General features: G+C 37.3%; 1 protein-coding gene across 2 annotated transcripts in view; it reads right to left on the bottom strand.

Moving 5' to 3' along the window:
- Nucleotides 1–283: 283 nt before the first annotated feature.
- LOC123673159 overlaps nt 284–15679 on the bottom strand; it is a 46241-nt gene continuing 30845 nt past the window's right edge. The window contains exons 4-6 of one of the 2 annotated variants that reach the window (XM_045607616.1): nt 3891–4024; nt 2543–2804; nt 284–747 (exon numbers count right to left, since the gene is read on the bottom strand). In XM_045607616.1, coding sequence (XP_045463572.1) covers nt 659–747; nt 2543–2804; nt 3891–4024 — 485 coding nt within the window. In that variant the 3' untranslated portion in view covers nt 284–658. The remainder of the gene's footprint in view (nt 748–2542; nt 2805–3890; nt 4025–15679) is intronic. The other variant, XM_045607617.1, reaches the window with a different exon arrangement.

The following is a 15679-nucleotide window of genomic DNA, read 5'->3' as shown; positions in this document are numbered from 1 at the left end:
AGGTATCGATATTGCAATGATAATGAGTCTTCATTAAATGCAAGCCGATAAAAAAAAGGAGAAAAAGTATGACATTCTATTGTCGAATAATGGAATACCCTATAAATGATTGTTAATGCAGAAATGTCTAACTATTTACACTATGATTGAATTTACAATATGTCTCCAATTATTGAATTTTCCATTCATAATGCAATAAAAAATATTTTGAGACTAAAGGCTGATAATGAATAATACACTGAAATATTAGACATCGTATGCGTATACATAACTGATTTATGAAAAAATCACAGTTAACTGCTATATTGAAATAATCGAATATTCTTCCATTTTTAATGAAAGCCTTATCGGCCAATATTTCAACAGCGTTGGAAAACTCCTTCATTCAAAATCAACCCAGCAACACAGCTAAAAACCCAGAATTTTCGAAATCGGTTGCACTATTCAGAATGAACCTACATAGTCAATGCAAACTCATGTAAAATAGATTATCAATGACATTAAATAAACATTGGATGTACATCATTTATAATATTTCTCTTTCGGTTTGAGTTCAAAATATCGTTATCGTTCAGTCTACACGCTTTAATACAATCATCACAAATGCACTAAAAAATTTCACCATTCCTCATATTTCAGCATCTCAAAGTTCACTTCATCATATAGAGAGACATATCCAACGGCTTACTATAGATAAAAGTAAAATGGTAATTGATGAAGATGAATTCCTATATGTTGAGCTCCTCACTGAAAAAAAATTGAGACCACCGACAATTATTAAACATATCTACTAAATATGAAAATATAAATTCATAGTTTAGCTATTAATAATGATAGAGTCTTTATTCAAAGAAGAAACTTTGGTATTTTGCAATGCCAAACATTACCAAAAATTGATTGGGAGTTTGGACTATATTTTGTTGAAAATTTTCTATAATTCACTTACGATTCGTCCTATACATGGATATTCAGCGCCGACTGATATGATTCAAAAGAGTCAAAAAGGAATAGGCAGCAGTCTAAAGTCACCGGTTAATTTTTCGAATTTTTCGTATGTTTTAGAATAAGACCTCCTGAACAAAAAATTCAATGGGTCCTACTGAATACTACAACTTGTTTTTTAAATACAGGTTGTGGTAGATTGATGATTGCATTTCTTCAAAGTAACATTTCTCGTAGGAAAACATCTTCAATAAAACACTTTTGCACTACAAATATTGCTTACCCAATAATTTAGGACATCCTTGTACAATGACAAAATAACAACAATTGAACGCCAATACTCGAACTGAGAGTATTGACCAAAAATTGGAAAACGGACGACTAAAAACCAATTTCATTTCAAGTAATGTTCGACTCACCCCGTATCTAACAATAATTTTAATAGTAATGTAGGCTTGGTTAATCGATCGTCTAGAGGTATGATTCGATTACCTGCCTTTCGTCTTCTTCTTCGTGACTTTGTCGGATTTGTAATAATTAAACTCTTTTGATTTATTCTATTTACAAAGCCACACTTATACAGTACAAACTCAGTATTGAGAAGATCCTAATTACGTCTTAATTACAAGTTTCTCACTACGGTACTGAATTTCGTCTTTAACTAGAGTGTTAATTACTCGAAACGTCTTAGATTATTACGTCTTTGTCCCAACTACAAGTTTCGGTCGTCTCGTCTTTGATTTGTTCGCGACTTGTTTTAATTTAGTCCGCGAACCGTCTTTTCGTCTTACGTCTTAAGTTTCAACCGACAGAACTTACTCTTACTTCGACTTAGACCGAACTTGAACTTTACCCATCTTCGACTTAACTTGAACTGAACTCCCTACTGACCGCAACTTACTCCGTCCACTCTGAATATCCTTCCCTCCTTCCGGCTTGACCACACTCTTAGGGAAAGTACCATCCCCTAGTCCAATAAGAGTTTTGCCGTACCGCCTACAAAGATCTTCGCGGATTCCTGGAAATCGAATGTTCTCGAAGGACTAGAACCTGATACACAGATGTGACACATCTGGTACAACCGTCTTGTCCTCGAACTTTCCCAACCCCAGTAAGTCTCTTAAGAGACAACCGATATGACACATCTTCGACACCCCGAAGAATTACACATCCTTTTTACATTATATGTACAATAACAATTCGTTCCCTATGAATTCATTGAAACTGTCATGCCCTCGACACTTGAAGAAACTAATAGGTCTCCAAACATCCTGTTGACCACCTCAATTATTTACAGGGAACAATAACTGGATCCTACATTAAATCAGTCTAAAATAATTACCTACCCTATGGGTAAGCAATATTTGTCTAGCAAAAGCGTTACATTCAAGATGTTTTCCTAAGAAAATTCCATTTTCCAACTTCGACACCCTGTATCCCGAAAACTAGTCCTAGAATTGAGCTGGATCCATAGATTTTTTGTTCAGGAGGTGATATTCTACAAAATACAAAAAATTCAGAAATATTAGCCGGTGACTATTTTTTCTTTGGGCTGTTGCCTGGTCCTTTCCTGATTAAATAAAAGAACCGATATACACACCATAATGGGAATATTGGATGAGGGTGGTCCACTCACCAAGTAGAAGAGCTTCCCTCATATCCTTTATGGATGTGCTTTGCACCACGCTTTCTCTGTCTCCTCTCCAGAGTTCTGGAGATAAAGAAGCAACACATTTGACTCTCATAGAGCCACCCAAGAAATGTCGACTGCTGAGATTGAATTTCAGCCCTAGCGTCACGGAAACCAGACCGTGCTTGTGTAAAGTGTTGGGGTAACGCACCAAAGATGCCGGTGTGACAATCTGAAAAGATAACATTGATGTATTTCAAGATATAAAACCTTGAATGTAGAGTTTTCCCAAATTTATTGTACGTTAGGAATGAAAAGTAAAGGGTGTTTTTTTAGAGCTATAGAACTTTAAATTGCAATAAAACAACGATGGATCATTCGATTGACATGAATTTTATTTATCCGCAAGATAATCTTGTGGCATTACATTTTAAATATGACTTCTGGCATATGACCGCCACGGCTGGCTCGGATGTAGTCCAATCTGGACGTCCAATTTTCGATGACTTTTTCCAACATTTGTGGCCATATATCGGCAATAACAACGGCGAATGTTGTCTTCCAAATGGTCAAGGGTTTGTGGCTTATCCACATAGACCAATGACTTTACATAGCCCCTCAGAAAGTAGTCTAGCGGTGTTAACTCACAAGATCTTGGAGGCCAATTCACAGGTCCAAAACGTGTCTTTCAATAAATCGATTGTGGCACGAGCTGTGTGACATGTTGCGCCGTCTTGTTGGAACCACAGTTCCTGGACATCATGATTGTTCAATTCAGGAATGAAAAAGTTAGTAATCATGGCTCTATACCGATCACCATTGACTGTAACGTTCTGGCCATCATCGTTTTTGAAGAAGTACGGACCAATGATTCCACCAGCCCATAAAGCGCACAAAACAGTCAGTTTTTCCGGATGTAACGGTGTTTCGACATACAATTGAGGATTATCTTCAATCCAAATGCGGCAATTTAGTTTGGTGACGTAGCCATTCATTTCATTTTGTCGACGATAAAATGGACGTAGTGCGCGATACGTATTCCGCGCAGAACCATTATTTTCGAAATAAAATTGCACTATTTGCAAGCGTTGTTCAGGCGTGAGTCTATTCATGATGAATTGCCAAACCAAACTTGACGGCTGTTACATCGGTCGCCATCTTGAACAGTAATGCTAACTTAAAGTTATATACTTCGAAAAAGTAACACCCTTTACTTGAGAGAATTAAAAATAACATTGAATTCACAAATTCCATTTATTGTACTGGATGATCACATGAGGGGTTTGCCATAGCCTAGTGGTGAATGAAAGTTACTTACTTGCTGTTCATTTATGTACCAATGCAAAATAGATGCAGGATGACTTCCACCTGATGTACAGTTCAGATTTATCTCGTCTCCGATTTGATACTGTGGCTCCACCCCTGTTATCACCGGATCTTCTTCAGGTAGTGCTGAAAAAATTACATTTTCAATAATTCATTTCACGAATGGAAGGAGGACAATTAATATTCAGAATTTTCAAAAGACTATCGTGTCCAAGAATATAACAGTGATCAACATAGTTGAATGGGGATCATGTCGCCACCTTTAGAACATCAGAAAATAAAAATATTGGAATATATTATCATCCTTGTCTCCTCCAACATACTAACTCAGAATTCAGATAATTTAAGACTGAATCATTGCGAACGCACCTACTCATAAGCCCCTTTTCAAAGCGATGTTGAAAAGGGAATTCTTCAATGATAGCATCATACTATCTTTAGTTTACTATTGAGATTTTATTTTCTCGAATAAGATATCTTCAGGTGTAGTAAAAAATTCCATTATTTTTGCTTGGAAAACAAGGTTTTAATTACCATAGTTCAAATGATCCGATTTAGGTCAAATATGCGACGTTTCGATTGAAAACTTGTTGCAATTTAGACGGCAATATCATTATGCCAATCTCATAGAAGCCCTTGCCCTATTGGCAAAAAATTGAGACTATTTTCACAAGCCTCAGTTGAAGCGACTTTTTCACCAGCAAAATTATTCGACATGAACAGGAACAGATGGTAATCACTTGGTACCAGGTCCGAACTATAATATATTGTGTTTACCCTTGAGGTAACAATAAATCGATACCTTTTTGAGATCATTCTTATGAAAATGGTTCCAAAATTAGACATAATGTCACTGTCTAGCCGAAATTGTCGTCACAATGCTCAATATAAATGTACCTGCATTAGTGTAACAATGGTCTTTCGTGGTACTTGTCAAAAATCTTAGAGAAAGTCATATATAATCGCATGTACAATTATTTGACAAAGTATTCCATACTATCGAGTCAACAACATGGCTTCAGGCATGGCAGGTCGACACAATCGGCCGGTTGTGAATTTTTCGAGTATGTTTACAGCTGCCTGGATGGCGGTGACTACGTGGCAGGTATTTTTTTTGATCTGTCGAAGGCATTCGACACGCTGCAACATGACTTCATTTTGAATAAGATGTATCAGATGGGATTCAGGGGCGTGTTTCTTGATTGGGTCAAGAGTTTTCTATCTGATCGAAAAGTTTATGTGAGATTGAATGACGGTTCATCTGACGAATACACCAACAACATGGGTGTCGCTCAGGGATCTGTACTGGGCCCGCTTCTGTTCTTATTATTTATTAATGATCTGCCTGCATACGTTGTAGCCCATACTCTCATAATGTTCGCTGATGATACTTCTATCGCTATTGGAGCGGAAAGTTTGCAGGAATTGAAGTCGCTGTGCGAAACGATAGTACAGTATTTCATTGATTGGTGCCACAGAAACGCACTTATTCTCAATATGACGAAGTCGGTAATAGTTAGGTTTCGGAATCAAGATAACCCGAGTGTCGAACCCTTCATTATAAAACACAAACAGGAAGAATTGAGGGCGACCGACGACGTGAAATTTCTGGGCTTATATGTGGACGGAAACCTTAGGTGGCATCTCCACATTGATCATGTTTGTGGGAGGCTGAACAGTGCTTACTATGCCTTATTGCGTCTCAGGAGTTGTCTTCCTGTCGAGGAGCTACTCACTATTTATTACAGCATGGTTTACAGTCATCTAAATTACAACGTGGTTCTTTGGGGCTCCTCGACAGTGTCAAGTCGAATTTTCATTTCTCAGAAGCGTATCGTACGACTTATTTTCGGACTTCGGCCATGCGATTCATGTCGTCCGATTTTCGGTCAATTTGGTATGCTTCCCTTCCCATGTATTTACATTCTTAATTGCCTCAATTATATCCACCTTAACATCAGTAAATACAAGAGATGCTCTGACTTTCATGGGTATGAAACACGCCATACTGATACCATAGCCTTCCCCAAACATCGTACAGCTAAATATGAGTCCTCACCGAGCTTTATGGGCATTAAATTGTACAACCGTTTGCCTAGTAGGTTGAAATCAATGAATGGAAGGTCTTTCAAGCGAGAAGTAAAGTTGCTATTGATTAAAGGATGCTACTATAGTGTTGGAGAGTTCCTTAGGGACTCCATTCTTTGAATCTGTTTTTTTTTTGTTTTTTTTCTCTCTATGAAATTGTATACTATTTTTATATGACTTGTCCTATACATTTGTTTAATGTCAGGAAGGATCAATAAAGTTTATTATTATTATTATCATTCAACTTTCTCATTCATATGGTTCTCAGAAAGATACAATAGAGAATATCTTTCCCCTAACCTGATTAGTTTGCAGATATCTAGATACCATTGCGTAACACCATAAAGCAACTGGCCAGAGGAAATAAGGTGACTCTACTATGGGTACCAGGGCACTGTGGGGTTGAAGGAAATGAAAGAGCTGATGAACTTGCAAAAAGTGCATCAAGGTTAACACCTGCTGGACCTGAGCCTTTCTGTGGGATAAGAAAAGACCAATATAAAGCTGCGATCCGACTATGGGAGTTGAACAGCAGGACAATCCACTGGACTAACACTCCTAGACTTGTTCAGACAAAGAAATTCGTGAAGATTTCACCTACCTACGCCAAAAAGCTCCTGAAACTGTCGCGAGCAGAGCTTCGGGTGATGGTGGGACTGCTGGCGGGGCACTGTCGGTACGAACATCAATTGTACCGTATGGGAAAGTCAGCAGACGAGATTTGCAAGCTCTGTGGATCGGAAGCAGAAACAGCCGAACCCTTGATATGCAAGTGTCCGGAGCTGGCTGGCCTAAGAACAATTCACATGGGTAAGCCGGTTCTGGATACCAGAGAGGTAACGGCCAAGGTCCCTAAGGAGGTTGTCAATTTTATTAACGTCGTTGACGACCTCTCTGGGTTTTTATGAATGAGTAGGGTAGTGAACAAAATATCTGCATGGTCGCAGTTCCCGGAAGGCTTACCGAACCAAAACGACCCCAGTTCAAATAATAATAATAATACCATTGCGCAGTCATAAAACTAGGAGAATAGGAAAAGGAAGAAGAAATTCACGATCTACAATATGATTTTATGTTTGTAATCCAGGTATAAAACTGGGAAAAGAAGAGTTCAGTGGAGTAAGTTACGAGGTTATGCAGTTGAGTTTAGTAGAGTATTCAAGGATGTTTCCAGTGCTGTACCACAATAAATTTCTCGTCTGTCGTTTATCAGTATTTCAATAATACCCACGAAAATGCGATACCCTAAAGGTTTTTTTGTGCAATCTTCAGCCGCAAATGTGTGAATATGTCTTGGAAAATGAGATATGGTGCTCAAAGTTCTTTCCTCTTTACAAAGAAATAAATATTCACATTGATTTGACTTAGAATGTACTCATTTTATTTTAGATATCAGAATGAAAAACCCGTTATTGGAAAACGCTTTACTCACAACAAACTAAGTCCCAGAATTGAAACGTACACTTCCAGTTCAGACTCGATTTTAATTATACCTACTGCCATTATTAACAATACCCTTACATATCTTGAAATATAACATGACATATCGAACTGAAATTATTCATTTCATGATTGCATTATATCGATCCTTAATGGGAATTATTTTAAAATTCCTACCTGGAGAACATGTCGCATGATCGAGGCTATTAAACTTGAAAAGAAATGATCGGTCATACTCAAGGTTAGAGACGGCTTGTCTCAACAAAACATAGCGAGCACGCAAACAAGTGTTCGTTACGCCTAATGTCGCTCCCCACTCATAAAGCACCGTTTTCACGAAAAAGAAAGGAAAACTTGACATGTACCTGAGGAAGTTGCGTGCTACCACTACTTATAGTCCTTATCAAGTATCCACGTGGAAGTGAATTGTTTCATTAATTCCGCAAATAATATATTTTATACATGTTGGTTGAACACTCTGCTTTTCGGAGGGCAATTTGAGTTTGTTTGCGGTGCTGGCTAGAAAAACACCTGAAGAAATATCAGATGTCTGCTTCTTGAATATGGAATGCATAGCCTGAAAGACATGTTCACTGAGGGTTGACAAATCTAGCTCTCAAATTATAGAACAGAATTTGACCCGGCTCTGTACTTTATTCTCATCATGAATTACACACATCATCAAATGAATTGGCCTCCCTACCTAGGTTTCTCCAGAAATAAACAATTTATGTTCTAGAAATGGGATAAATATTTGCCTCTATTTCAACTGCAATATTTTTTATGGATCTCTTCGTTTGCCACTCTTTGGATGATACAGGATACATGATGAGACAAAATAGGAAGAATGAGGAAAAATCTAAATTTATTGATTATCCATTTTAAATTATAATAATATAATAATAATATAATAATATAGTTTATTCTCAGAAAAAACAAAATTTCTCAAAATGACATCAATTCCTAAAATCTACATACTATGAAAATAAACATAAATCACAGAAGTAGCGTTGCTATATTAATTATAGTTATTCCACAACTAAGTCCAAATTCAAAAGTCCGTATCTTCTTTGAATCGACTGTCTGATAAGCTTATGCATCCCACGAATCAAGTCATTAATGAAATTTTCAGTGATATCTGAAATATTCCATTCTTCCTGAAAGACTGAACTCAATTACTGAGAAGTTGAAGGTGCGTTTTGGCGATTGGATATTGCCCTCTATAAGCAATCTCATAGGTGCTCAATTGGATTCATGTATGGTGAGTTTGCTGGCCAGTTCATTCTCTGGATATTGATCTCTCGAAGAATGTTATAACGAATTTTTCACATTTCAGTAGGCTATCTACTTGGAGTTCATTACTCCTCTATTCACCTGATTTAGACTCGTTTCACACTTATACGGTTCGAGTCGGTTAGGTGCGTATTCGATTCGTTTTCGGTAGTGCCTAAAAGGAATGAAAACTCTTTACACACACTCGGTTAGTATAAGGTTTGATTTCACTACCGAATCATCGAATACGCAGTTACTCACTTTTCCCACAATGCTCACTAAGGAGAAAAGACAAATTGATGCCATGGTATTCCTCTATAGAAGAATCAAAATCGAAAGAGGAATAATCGACTTCACTGGGTACACGCTATCCTCACCAAACGGGTGGAATTTGGAGCATTTTATACCCTTTTTCCGAAATTAAGGGAACACGAAGACAAATTTTCAAATTACTTCAGGATGTCTACGACATCATTTGATGAATTACATTTGAAGTTAAAGGACTGTTTTCTGTATTGCCAAATGTAAATTACAAAATTTAAAATGGGAAAATTAAAATAAAATAATATTTTCCCTTGCCTATAACGTGATCGAACCGAAACTAAACCGTATGTGTGTAAACGACCAATGGACTAGTTTAGTGATGTTGAAAATACTATATTTGACACGATAGAATTAAAATATGGAGCAAAACTGATAAATCAGTGAAAAAATTTTGAAAATCCATCAATAAATGACTGAGAAATAGATTATTTAAATTTGCGTATTTTAGCGCGGAACGTCTTTGGTCTGTGACGTCACGGCTCTTGCCTGTGATCGCTACACCATAAATTACGTTTAAATACTTAGCCGCGCCAAGGCTCTCGCACCGTTTGTAGTTGTACAGTGTAGTTTTAACTCGAGTTTTGTTTTTATGTCACCATAATGGAAGAAGGCTTCGTGAAAGGACAAAGTGACAATTTGCCTAAAATAGATATATTCGCAGTGTTGGAGTTTTTTTCTTCAAATCCATGCTATGTCAGTGCAGAAATAAAAGGAGTAAAACTTTTCAAGTAAGTATTTACTTTTGAGTTTGCTTCATCATGGTTCAACTTATAACGATGATTTATTCAAAAAACGTTTCATAAACAGTTTATAGTTGAGTACTGGTTGTTGAAGTCTATCAATGGCAAAACATATTTATCTGAGGATTAAAAAGTAAAAAGAGAAAAAAGTAATTTATATGTATGTATATAGTGAGTTATTTCAGCCATCGTTTAACGAACAAAACACGACACGAACGGCACAAATGATTGTACACCAATGAATTCGTAAGCACTCTGCGAATACCAGTCGTCTAGTGTGTGACGTCACGACACTTACACGTACTATGAAATTATTCTTCGAAGCGCAACTTCAAAGTCCCATAACTTTTTCATTTCTAGAGATATTTCAATAATTCTACCACATTTTTGTTTCATTTTACTTGAATTTTTAGAATTAATCCTTAACAAAAAAATGAAAACTAGTCCATTGCTTTTGTGAACTCTGGACCCGAATGGAAACCGAACGAAACCGTTTCGTGTCGAGGGGACTTTCGGTTCTATCAGTTATCTTTTGGGTACCGAACACCGTTTCACACTTTTCCGGCGGCTACCGAAAACGAATCGAACACGCACCGAACCGAATCGAACCTATAAGTGTGAAACGACTCTTAGGAACTCATTTCATTCCAACTGTTAGTAAGCGAATAATCCATTTCTCATAGGCATTTTGGAAAATACCATAACTAAAAGCGAATCGTTAGCAATTTCTTGCTAAGGCTTTTGTATCAAATTAGATCACTTTGCGATGTTTTTCATTTGGCCATAAATGAATTCCATCGAATATGACGCAAATATGTATAATGTTAAAGTTTAAGTTAAGTTGAAGTGTAACGTGAATTTCCATCAGAAATTGTTCTGTGGTTGACTTCGTTGCACAGGGAGTAATTGCGAAGCAATATTGTTCACGCGGGGCCATTTGTTCCGAATATAGTAACCATTCTTCGGCGAACAATTCTGGATTCGATGTTCGACAGAATCAATCAATCCTGAATTGAATGAGACAATCAAACTATTAGTGAGTCTGATCGGAATCACCTGTGAATAGAATTTATATCGATTCAGGTGTTTCATTAAGATGATTGATTATGATTGACTCTGATACCATTAAGTGAAACGCCACTGTGTCGAATTAATCGATCTGTGTTCAATCACGTGGGATCGAAGAACGAATGAGAATCGTTCCGTGTAGATTGATGGTGCATCAATTCAATTTTCATGCATCCAAAACATTATTAGGTTTGTATTTGCTTTTCAAACAGGTTAACAATGATAGTTATTTGTTTTACTAGGCTGCAAAGTGGTAGATTGACTGCGGCGGCTGATAGTTCCTAGCTGAGCGGAGCAAGGCCTAGGATTAAGCTTAGGTTCTCAATCTACTTGCTGCCGAGCTAAACAAAATATTTTTCCTCTGATTGTTTATTATGCCGGATATTGTATCTGCAAATTATCACAATTTTCACAATATCTTTATTTTTCCTGTAGTGATAAAATTGATACAAATCACAATTGTTGGAATGGTTGGTTGCTATGGATATATAACGGGTGTTTTTTTTTCGAGTTATATAACTTTAAGTTGGCATTACCGTTCAAGATGGCGACCGATTTAACAGCTGTCAAGTGATTTACTCTCAGCTTGGTTTGGCAATTCATCATGAATAGACTTACGCCTGAACAAAGCTTGCAAATAGTGCAATTTCATTTCGAAAATATTGGTTCTGTGCGGAATACGTATCGCGCACTACGTCCATTTTATTTTTTTTAGTGATGAAGCGCACTTCTGGTTGAATAACTACGTCAACAAACAAAACTGCCGCATTTGGAGTGAAGCTAATCCTCAAGTGTATGTCGAATTACCCTTACATCCAGAAAAACTGACTGTTTGGTGCGCTTTATGGGCTGGTAGAATCATAGGTCCGTACTTCTTCAAAAACGATGATGGCCAGAACGTTACAGTAAATGGTGATCGTTATAGAGCCATGATTACTAACTTTTTCATTCCTGAATTGAATAACCATGATGTCCAGGAGATGTGGTTCCAACAAGACGGCGCAACATGTCACACAGCTCGTGCCACAATCGATTTATTGAAAGACACGGTGACCGCCTAATTTCACGTTTTGGACCTGTGAATTGGCCTCCAAGATCTTGTGATTTAACACCGCTAGACTACTTTCTGTGGGGCTATGTAAAGTCGTTGGTCTATGCGGATAAGCCACAAACCCTTGAGCATTTGGAAGGCAACATTCACCGTGTTATTGCCGATATACTGTCACAAATGTTGGAAAAAAGTCATCGAAAATGGGACGTCCAGATTCGACTACATCCGAGCCAGCTGTGGTGGTCATATGTCAGAAATCATATTTAAAATGTAATGCCACAAGATTATCTTGCGGATAAATAAAATTCATGTCAATCGAATAATCCATCGTTGTTATTGCAATTCAAAGTTCTATGGCTCTAAAAAAAACACCCTTTAGAATAATAATCTTTGTTGCATCAGTCCCAGCAGAAATTCACGGTGGCCAGGTCATGCAATTCCTCTTTTTATAACCTGACCCGAATGCAACGTTGGGGTTGTAAATGTCTCTCTACCATTGCCTGTTTCCGGCATTTCCTTTCATTTAAAATTCAAATACGAAATCAGAAAAATATGCGTATACCTGCCGCCAAAGCAACTTGGATTTGTATTTTCATGTACCACATTTCCACATTCATTATGCGATGTTTGGATTCTCCGCCTTCTCAAACAACCGCGCAAGATACAATAGAATGTGATGAGCCCGAAAACAACGCTTTGAAGCCAGACATCGAGGGAAAAAATCAGTTTCGCTATCTCGATTATGCTTCTAGCTGAAATATTAGATGTACAAAAGAGATTGAAATGGGGATTATAACAAAGTTAATATATTTTGGTACTCTAATAAATACATGAGAATCATTAGTGCCGTAATTGACTCTGAATAGTAATTCATTAACTAAAGTTACTTGATTGGAGAAAATTTGTACTGGGAGTTTAATATTAGATGTTAACTTTGCTTCCGCCGTTTAACCATACATGGATGTAGCGGTGAGTGCTAGTTGAAATAAATACATCATAGATGTTATACAATAAGAGTAGGTATTAATATTAGTCGATTTGTGTCTGCATAATAAAGTTATTCCCGATCAGGGCCGGCGTTAGGGGTGAAACAGTGAAGCGACTGTTTCAGGCGCCTCTTTTCTAGGGGCGGCAATCTAGCCCAGATTGTGGCCGCCCTTTCATATCTCTGAAAAAATACAGACTTGATTCTTCAGAACAACATGACGTAGGTCCGCTGCGTTGCGTTTATCAACATTCCCTGCAATAAAAATCTCCAAACCGTCTTTACGAAGCCGCTTGTTCGATAAATAACACATGGCACCCAAACAATATAAGCAGCATTGCCTATTACCCTAATTGAAAGAGGGATGAAATGTATTTCACAAAGACGAAAAACAACACTTCGAATTCCGTGGAAGTTGTTTACACATTCAACATATGGAAGATTCCTATGATTCTGCATTCGAAACTAGTTAATGCCAAATGTTTTCAGCGGAACATATGTTTTTAATCCCATTTAGTTTTCGAAGCTTTGCATGCCCTACCACCTTTTGTATCTTGTGGTGTGTTAGGTAATCTCTCATCGATCGTATGCAGTGTCTTGTGAATGTGAGAATCACTGTAGTCTAGTGACTGTTCGTGTAAACGTTTACAGAATAAGCTGACATGATTTATATTGAAGGACTTCCTCTTCGATCAAAACAAAATATTCTTCATCCTCTCTTTTCTCTTTTCATCATCAACGGTTGACGACTCTATAATTGCCAATTGGAACCTAAAAAAAAAAGAAGCAGAAAGGAGTTTTTATTATATCGATTTGAAGTTAGCGACCCATTATAAAAAAGAATTTGAAACTGAATGGATAGCTTGGAAACCACCAATTATTCACCAAATGGTCAATCAATGGTTTCTTCTACACCACACTCACATAGTGGGCTATCAATAGAATGCCATTTGAAGAGGGTACTATTATAACGACCATGACCAGTCCTAAGTGGATTTAAAATACACCAAATTTTCCTAGGAAGATTGAAATCTAGAACTTTTTCGGGAGGATCAACGATAAGACTTTTGTTGAAGACGTTAGAAGAAGTCCATTCCGAACGCCAAATTTCCTTGTCGCTTTTATTAGATTGAAGGAAGGTATTAATCCATAAAGGTTTTCGTGATTTCAATCTAGCACTTCTAGAATCTGGGAAGTAGGATACAATTGGAAATGAGATGGGGTAGAAATGAAATTTATCCCAAGATTTCTTGACTGCAACCTGTCTACGAATATTAGGCGGAACTAATAATTCTCATACAAACGTCAAGCTGAGCATCAATTTTATGGACATGAGCACTATTGAACCAAACAGAACAATAGTATTCAGCAGCAGAAAAAACCAAGGCCAAGGCTTCTGTACGAAGAGTGCTGACATCAGCACCCCATGAAGATCTTGCTAGTTTTTGGAGGATATTATTCCTCGACTTCAATTTCAAACGCAAATTTTCCAAGTGAACCTTGAAATTCAAAGAAGAATCAAGTTTTACTCCAAGATATTTCGGAGCAAAATTATGATTGAAAACGGGATTATGGAAAGTTTCTTTCAATTTTCTGTAATTTTTGTTGATATGAGGTTGAAATACGAAAATCCTATCACAACAAATCTTTTCGACATGAACACAAAGGTTAAAGGTACCTACACGAAATTCGAATAATTCCGTTTTTCCCCGGAAGAATGTTCGCAATCCACATCCCGAGAAAAACCGAAACTCCATACGAAGTCCCGCCGCCACACGCAGAGATTTCCCATTCGGGCATTTATCCGTTATCCGATCCACCGATCCAGAATATTCAACAGCTGATTTGTATTACGAAATATTTCAAGATAATCCCCCGCCGGGGAAGAGGGATAAGCTGCATATCGAATTTAACGCTCCTGAGCGTCTTTACCACAGAATCGCATCGGAATCGGCGGAAGGGGGCGGGGGGGCGAATTCCCCGAAACTTGGCAGCCGAATAGAAACTCCATTCCGCCGCGTAAATTGCCGAAATCCTCCCGATAACTGACGGAACACAAAAGCCGCTCGACCGGCTCGATCCCTATCCGACCCGCTTCCGTGGATGGACCATAGAACGTGATCTCGATAATCCTTGCCTCATACGGACATATTTCCTAATCGGGACCGCTTCTTGTTGGTCTTATCGACTAATTGTATACGGAACGGGTAGCGGATGGATGGTTCAAAATGGTCGGGGGAAATGTAACCTTTTTTTTGTTTGAGGTACGTGCGTGCGGGATCATGATTTTATGAACAATCAGGAATAATCGTAATTGTAATAATAATAATAATGTTTATTTATTCCATAAAATTACACATAAAGAAGTAAAGATGGAACAAGTCAAAATACAAAAAACGTAACTATCTAATCAACTAAATTTTACAAAACTGTTTGAATTCATCAATATTGTAAGGCTCACAACTTAAAATTAAGACATATAAAGCTTTCCTGAATTTTATGTGACAAGAGAGATTTCTTATTTGTGAGGGCAATATGTTGAATAAGTTTACTGCCATACATTCAACACTTTTTTCCCTTAGCGTGGTCTTATGAACTGGTACATAGAAAGGGAACATTCTTCTTGTATTATTTAAATTTTTAAACGATTCAAAATAATGATTTTGTTTACCGAAAAAAATCAACAATCTATAAATGTACAAACCAGAGATGGTAAGTATATTATTGCTACTGAAAAAACCCCTACAAGACTGTCTATAGCCTAAATTTAATATAGTTCTCAATGCCCGTTTTTGAATCACAAACAAATCACA

Source organism: Harmonia axyridis, chromosome 2, assembly GCF_914767665.1.
Source record: "Harmonia axyridis chromosome 2, icHarAxyr1.1, whole genome shotgun sequence".
NCBI classification, from domain to species: domain Eukaryota; kingdom Metazoa; phylum Arthropoda; class Insecta; order Coleoptera; family Coccinellidae; genus Harmonia; species Harmonia axyridis.
Note: the sequence above shows the minus strand (reverse complement) of the source record. Positions and strands in the feature narration are given on the sequence as shown.